At 41.4% G+C, this 8071-nt stretch overlaps 1 protein-coding gene across 1 annotated transcript in view; it reads left to right on the top strand.

Annotated features, from left to right (window-relative positions):
- The window catches only part of MED13L (mediator complex subunit 13L), a 260986-nt gene that overhangs the window by 246245 nt on the left and 6670 nt on the right, over positions 1–8071 (top strand). Inside the window, exons 18-20 of the mRNA XM_019641580.1 lie at positions 4009–4167; positions 5546–5722; positions 6956–7148. Coding sequence (XP_019497125.1) covers positions 4009–4167; positions 5546–5722; positions 6956–7148 — 529 coding nt within the window. The remainder of the gene's footprint in view (positions 1–4008; positions 4168–5545; positions 5723–6955; positions 7149–8071) is intronic.

Raw genomic sequence — 8071 nt, 5'->3', positions numbered from 1 at the left:
CTATTATAGCTGCAAGGGTTTTGTGCAATTACTGTTTTCTTAGCAAAAATTCATTTTGGTTGTGCAACGCTACTTCTCGGTTATTTTTTTAATTTTTGCCAAAATAGTGTTTTTTCAGAGGCCAGTTCAACAGCCCTGCTTATTATAACATGCAAAGTACCTGTGTTGATTGAAGACCACGGTGATGGTTAATTATTCTGCAAGGAGCCTGGCTGCTCGTTTCGTGTCACGGTGCCTTTATTTATGCGGCCCGTCTTCTCTGTAGTCAGCCTGCAGGAATGGAAGAGCCCACAGGAGGCTGATTTTGGAGAAAGGCTCAGATTGACACCAGAGTATTAAGGAAAAAAACAGAGCTTACAGCTAATTTCATCTTTAAATATCCTAGGGACATTGGAGGTGGATTAGCAGAAGATTGGAGAGTTAAAGGATCTGCCATAACTCACGTTAACTTTGTTTAAAAGCTAGATGATTCGTGCCTTATCATTATATTGTACTTTTTACTGAAGATGTTACGAGACAGAGGGGTTGAGACACAGGAATCGCTAATGTCTTTTATATTAAACTGGACAAGCATAAGCTCGTCCTCACTCAGACACCAAGATGCACTTCGAGGACTTAGGTTTCTGTCAGGTGGGCCTTTTCTTGCCAGCCCGTAGTTCATTGAAGGACAATCAAGAGTAAGAAGCTTGCAAATGGCAGTCACTGAGCAGATGAAACCAGGAAAGGTCGTGTCACTGCCTCCCCCCCTCCCCGCTCCCCTTCACCTTCTGCAAGGAGGAGATTTTAAATGTTGATTTCCTCCATTTGTTAATGACATTTTATTACTTCATTGGAGATTGTTGCGATAGTAACCAGGAACACAGATTTTACATTGAATAGTTTTAATTTAGGATTAGTGTGAATTCTAGAGGCAAATAGCATAGCAGCTAAGAATGCATGCCAGGGAGTTTGATCACTCTAGCACTGAATTACAGCGGTGCAGCTGACCAGCTTTGTGACACCCGGCACGCTTCCATCACCTCGCTCAGCCGTGGTGACCTCATCTGTGAATTGAAAAGACAATAATAGCAGCTCCCTCTCAACACTGTTGTTGTAATTCAGTTTATCCATTAACAAGGGATTGGTCATTGAAGTGTAATGTTAGTTTTACAAGAAACAGAGATGCCACATTTTCTCCCTTTGTTGGAGCCTCAAGCCCTGAAGGCTTTAATTGAATGTCACAGTTTAATCAGCACTGTTTTGAAGTGAGTCGGGTGGCTTTTTTCAACCCTGAGCACCTGTAGCCAGGTGACCCAGGAGGTTTATAGCATTTCTTCTTTCTGAACCATTAAACATCCTTTGATATCCAATTAAGGCATTACAACAGGGGAAAGAATTTTTCAAGGTTGCAGTAAAGCTTTTATTTTTTAACCAACTCAGAACTAATACAACTTGGTATAGTAGTTGAGGATTATTATTTCCCTGAAACAGAAGGCTTTTGAAAACAAACGGATTACTTATTATTGCTTGCATGAAAGCTGTATTTTCAACTCTTAAAGCGAGCTTAAAGAACCAAAGATGAGGAAAATGTCAGTTTCAGAAATGCGCAGTATGTCTCTTATAGGAGCCTCTATTAAGGGGATCGCTGTAAATTAAAACAAGGCTTCTTCACACACAGACCCCCCCTCTGCTGGCAGGTCAGTGGTGTCGGTGCCCCTCCAATCCTGGTGACGTGTTACATTTTCCTAATCAGTGTTTTTGACTGGACAGTCAGATGCGCTTGTGTAGTTTTGGTTGGTTGCTGGTGAAGGAGCACATGAGCATGTGTGCTGGTGCCTTCGGCTGTCAGAGCATCCACGCTTTTCATTTTTAGTTTCATACCTGATAATGCCGCTGAACAGAGTTTACATGCTGCAGAAAAGGAACCAGAGAACATACATGTGTACTTAACTGACCAGTGTTGTTAGTTTGGCCCTTTACCTTCTGCCTGAGCCCTAGTTTTCATCAGCTCTCTGTGCAGCAGAGACATTGCCTTCCCGCTCTCCCCCACCCCCTCCGTTGACCTTTCTTGGTTATATGGCATTTTTGTGTGAGGTGCTGCCAGAAAGGGGATTCCTCACTACAGTGTGTAGGGTGAACTGATAAAAAGTTGAAGGGGGGGTCAAAAGGTACACACTTCCAGGTGCAAAATAAATAAGTCACAGGATGTAATGTACCCCATGGTGACTATAGTTCATACTGTGTTATATATTTGAAAGTTGCTAAGAGAATGGATCTTAAAAGTTCTTATAAGAAAAAAATAATTGTAACTATTTGTGGAGATGGATGTTAACTAGACTTACTGTGGCGATCATTTTGCAATGTATGCAAATATTGAATAATTTTGTTGTACCCCTGAAACTAATATAATGTTATATGTCAGTTATATCTCAGGTATTTTTTTTTAAGTTAAGTTTTTTAAAAGGTTTTATTTGGTGATACATATTGATCATGCTTTTGGGCCTTTGTTTTTTAGAGCCAGGGCGAGCGTCTTCTTTCTAGAGAAGCACCCGAGGAGCTGAAACAACAGCCTCTGGCCCTTGGGTATTTTGTATCAACTGCCAAAGCTGAGAATCTCCCCCAATGGTTTTGGTCATCGTGTCCCCAGGCTCAGAACCAGTGCCCTCTCTTCCTAAAGGTTGGTTTGGTATCACATTTGAAATTTCGGGGGATGACTTGACTTACGCTGAAATTCAATTTTGGTTAGAAATTTCTGTCTTAGTCACTGTACTCTTACTCTGTTCCCTGTTTCTCTCACATCTTCTTATACTTGGAGGATATTTTCATTACAGTTATAGGTGGAGAGTAGAATTTAGGAGAGGAACCCAAAACCATGTCAAAAAGAAGTGAATCATATTAACCCAAGGAGACTTTGTGGGGCCCGAAGGGCACATCTACCCTGCGGTGGACACGTGGTTCTATACAGCAGTCTTCCTCCCAGTCCATCTGTTGGTGCATTTCAGCCTGGGTGGGGACAGTAACCAGCTGTCCCCCCCCCCTCCCCTGCCACAGGCCATCAGCATTCTTCACTGGAGTAGGGAGCAGTCCTCTAAAAATTTTTCATGTATATATTTGCTCCTTCTGTATATTTCTTGGAAACTTTTAATACAGATTAAGGGTTAATTCCAAAATATCTTCACTTCCAGTTTGGCTAAAAGACACTAAAAAGAAATCCATTTCTCACCCATAGATTGGCAAAAAGCCAAAGGTTTGACAACATAACTCTGTTGGCAGGGCTATGGGAAGAAGCCAGACATTACAACCCTACTCCTTTCCCTTTTGACGCAGCCGTCCCACCTGGAGAAATCTACTCAAAAGAAACTTGGCAAAACCAGAAGTGACGTTTGTGACAGATTAGAAACAATTGAAATGTCCACCAGTAGGGGATTGATTGAATAAGCTATAGTGTATCCTTTCAGTGGAGTATTAGTCATCGTAACAAAATGAGGAATATTTTTATATAATCACCTGTGGAGTGTAGATTACTGAATAGTAATCAACAAGGCGTGCTCGTGCGCGCGCGCGCGCACACACACACACACACACACACACCCCTAGAAAGTTAAACACAATTGAAGCAATTTTCTTTTCCTAATGACTTTAGCATATTATTAAGAAATCAAAGACGTTATACATGTAATCTGTATTTTAANGGGCTGCCAAAGAGCCAGACCTGGAGAAGGAGGAGAAAGAATACAACAGACTGGCGTCGTCATCAGAAGCATTGCAAGTGCCTAACTCTACCTGGTCTGTGTGGACTCGCACAAGTCATTTCAGACGCGACTTCAGGCTACAGGATAGTAGGCCTCTGTTTCTCTGAAGTGTAATAGAGGGCAGGGAGCATTTTCTTTGTAGCAAGGAGGGGAACCTGTGTCAAGCCACATTCCCTTTAGGGCCCAATCCTGGAAATTCACTTACCAGGCAACACTGGTGAAATGCTCAAACTGGAGTTTCTAAAGACTGTGTGTGACTGTGGCTATTTGATTTCAGATTGGAGTATCCTCCTTGGAGAATGTTCCCTCCAGACAATCAGCAAACGGCTCAAGGACGTGTGCCGAATGTGTGGGATCTCTGCCGCAGACTCTCCTTCTATCCTTAGTGCCTGCCTGGTTGCCATGGAGCCCCAGGGGTCCTTTGTAGTGATGCCAGGTAAACCTCTTCTTGTCAGTTTCCTTGGTGAGGGACTACATCAGCACAGCCACAGACAAGCATAGGACATCTCATGACTTTATGATTTTCATAACAGAAGATTGTACGTAGGGCTCAAAAATGGAAACCATTGGTCTTTTCCAAGGGGAGAGGTTTGAGATTTTTTTTTTACCTTTGTGGACCATTGCTTGAGAGAGAGCCTACATCCTGGGTGTGTTGGAGAGCTCTTAGAGTCATGGCTAATTACTGTTGCCTGACCCCAATTTGTAAGTGTGTGAAGATAACCCTCCCCAAACGACCAAAGTGGACGCTACCATGATGCATATTTGAATATGCTTTTGAAGACAGGCATTTGACAGAAGAACCCAGCAGCCTCGAGAGGGGATATTTGGAGTCTCTCTGCTGGTTGAGGAGGAATGGTGAGGCAAATAGGGCTGAAGCATTTAACACAGTGCCTGGGCCACGGTAAATTCTTAGTCATGCCAGTATGCACACAGCCAAAACATTGTGGCCACTGAATTTTTTAAAATTAGCAAATGAGCTAGTTTATTTATTAGCTGTACACAGACATCACTCTTGGTGATTGTCAATTACAGTGTTCCATTCTCAAATGAGCTAGTTTATAATTTCATAACTAAGCAGCTGTATACTTTTTAAGCCTGTTTTTACCACCCAGGTATTTCTTTGACCAAATAGGAGACCCTGTCCACCACTCCCTCTAAAAGTAAATAGTATCGTGGAGTGAGATTGGGGTTGCTTGTCATCAGTCCAATGACAGACAGACATCCTGGATCAGTCCGCTCGCTAGACCTTAGGCGAATTGTCGCCTGCACCACTTGGGCAAATTCCACAGCTTTGTGCTTGTCCTCTTCGTGAAATGGGGATTATTGTCCCTGTCTCGAGGTGGCTGGATTGAATGAAATGACATGGCTAAAGAATGTAGCACAGGATCTGGGGTGTGGTAAGCAGTCAATAAATGCCAGTTCTAACAGTTATTCATTGACTGGCACCATTTCTACAGAATCATATCATTTAGGAGAATAGTACTTTTTAAATTGTGAGCAAGCACAGGAGGAAGGAAATGGGAGATTTATTTTTAGAAATACTTCTTGTATAAGTAATTAAAACATATTTGGTAGCCTCAATCCAATTTTATCTTAACCTTTCCAGTGTGAAATGAGGCTTGGGTTATCGTAGCTATGTGCTCTGAGTCAAGCTTCTTGAAGATATTTAAACAGTCAGGCTCAGCTTTAAATGTATATTCATGATGGCAGCTGTGTCAGACTCCTATCATTCCAGCTCAGGTCCTCTTAAAAATTTTATTTCTGGAGTCGTTCACAGCCGCACAAAAGGAATTGATACAATTATTTTTTTAAAGATGCTGTCACAATGGGCTCTGTTTTTGGCCGAAGTACTGCGCTAAACATGCAGTCATCTCAGCTTAACACCCCTCAAGATGCTTCTTGCACACACATCTTGGTATTCCCAACGTCGTCAACCATCCAAGTGGCTCCAGCCAACTACCCCAACGAAGACGGCTTTAGCCCCAACAATGGTGAGTGGCTGACCGTGCACATGTAGAGCTTGGTGTCTTCAGCGAGACACAGAGCTAGCGCTTGGGGTCCCTGGGCTGCCGCAGGATTTTATGTGCTGTAATAACATGAAATATGAAGATGGGCTTGAAGGTTAGAGAATCTTTTTGGTGTTGAAGATTTAATTTGTGTGCACTGTTACCAAGACCAAATAAATATTTTCCTCTCGGGTAATTAAGCTTCTTCTGTTTTTCATTAAAGGCAAAAAAGTAATATCTGCTTGGCAGTGTGCTATACATGGGTGTCAGTCTTTCAATAAATAACTCTTGATCTGATTTGAAATGTGTGAGGACTACTTGGCAGTATAAAGATAGCACCTTTCTTTAGCTAATCATTGGAAATGTAATTTGTTCTTTAACAGCTTTTTATTTGGTTATTCTTAATAGATTTTTTTTCCTTACCATTTGCTAAGAAATGGTTCTTTATAAAATGTGAACACTCAATATTATGCAGCAAGTTGCATTGCTTTTTAAATAATTTTTAACAGCTACCAGCATTTCTTTACTCTGTCACATGGGGGGGGGCTAAAAAGATAACATATTATATGTACATATATATATATATATACCATATATAACATGATTACAGTAGAATAACGAGAAAAAGAATCATAGCACAAATATTCATGGTGATTGGGTTACGGATGATGATTTTCACCTTTTGTACTTTCCAAATTTTGTGCTGTGCATGTCCTTACTTTTATAATATGGAAGAGGATTTCCTAATGAAAACATGGTGCTTGTGGAATAGGCCGCCAGTTTCAGGGCAGGTTCACACCTATTAACATGCATTAATTCAGCCTCCAGTATTTTAGATGCTAATTGGCTGCATAGATGGAGTCTGCTGTTTTCTTGGATGGTGTCAATTTTAGCATTGTTTAATAATTAAGTTGCTTCTGTAACTGTTTTGCCATCTTTTTATGTGCCTTTGGAGGCTACACAGAATATGGAGTTTCATTTTATGTTCTTTATTTCTCCATTCTGTGAACACTTCACATTAGGAGGTCATTAGAGAGAGTACAGAATCAAAGAATCATTTGCAGCACCTTGCACTCAGTATGCGTGCATTAAATCACACTCATTTGTTAACAGCACCTACTTGTAGCAGCCATAGGCCAACAGAACAGTGGATTGGTGAAGTTGGGGATATGGATTATTTTCTTATTTTTGTGCTTTTTTTTTCCCCCTCTCTTCTAGATGACATGTTTGTTGACCTTCCGTTCCCAGATGATATGGACAATGATATTGGCATATTAATCACTGGGAACCTCCATTCCTCTCCCAACTCCTCCCCAGTGCCCTCCCCGGGCTCTCCTGGAATTGGTGTGGGTTCTCACTTCCAGCATAGTCGGGTAAGGACGGTTCGAAGTAGTCCTTTAAAACAATTTCAGCCTTCAGGAAAATAGTCCTCTAGAAGCATGATACTCATTTTACTACATGCATCTTCCTTCTCAATGGTCTTGTTTCCTGGTACAAGAGAAAGAAGTATGGGAAAGGGACTCTAGTTGTTCTGGTTTGAATAAAGGTGGGAATTTGCAAGAAATGTGTTATTATTCCTGATGAATATGTTTTATCAGAGGAATACTCCTATTATAGCTGCAAGGGTTTTGTGCAATTACTGTTTTCTTAGCAAAAATTCATTTTGGTTGTGCAACGCTACTTCTCGGTTATTTTTTTAATTTTTGCCAAAATAGTGTTTTTTCAGAGGCCAGTTCAACAGCCCTGCTTATTATAACATGCAAAGTACCTGTGTTGATTGAAGACCACGGTGATGGTTAATTATTCTGCAAGGAGCCTGGCTGCTCGTTTCGTGTCACGGTGCCTTTATTTATGCGGCCCGTCTTCTCTGTAGTCAGCCTGCAGGAATGGAAGAGCCCACAGGAGGCTGATTTTGGAGAAAGGTTCAGATTGACACCAGAGTATTAAGGAAAAAAACAGAGCTTACAGCTAATTTCATCTTTAAATATCCTAGGGACATTGGAGGTGGATTAGCAGAAGATTGGAGAGTTAAAGGATCTGCCATAACTCACGTTAACTTTGTTTAAAAGCTAGATGATTCGTGCCTTATCATTATATTGTACTTTTTACTGAAGATGTTACGAGACAGAGGGGTTGAGACACAGGAATCGCTAATGTCTTTTATATTAAACTGGACAAGCATAAGCTCGTCCTCACTCAGACACCAAGATGCACTTCGAGGACTTAGGTTTCTGTCAGGTGGGCCTTTTCTTGCCAGCCCGTAGTTCATTGAAGGACAATCAAGAGTAAGAAGCTTGCAAATGGCAGTCACTGAGCAGATGAAACCAGGAAAGG

The sequence above is a fragment of the Hipposideros armiger genome, unplaced genomic scaffold (assembly GCF_001890085.2).
Source record: "Hipposideros armiger isolate ML-2016 unplaced genomic scaffold, ASM189008v1 scaffold_62, whole genome shotgun sequence".
Classification (NCBI taxonomy): domain Eukaryota; kingdom Metazoa; phylum Chordata; class Mammalia; order Chiroptera; family Hipposideridae; genus Hipposideros; species Hipposideros armiger.
The sequence above is the reverse complement of the archived record's forward strand: the minus strand, read 5'-3'. Positions and strand labels throughout refer to the sequence as shown.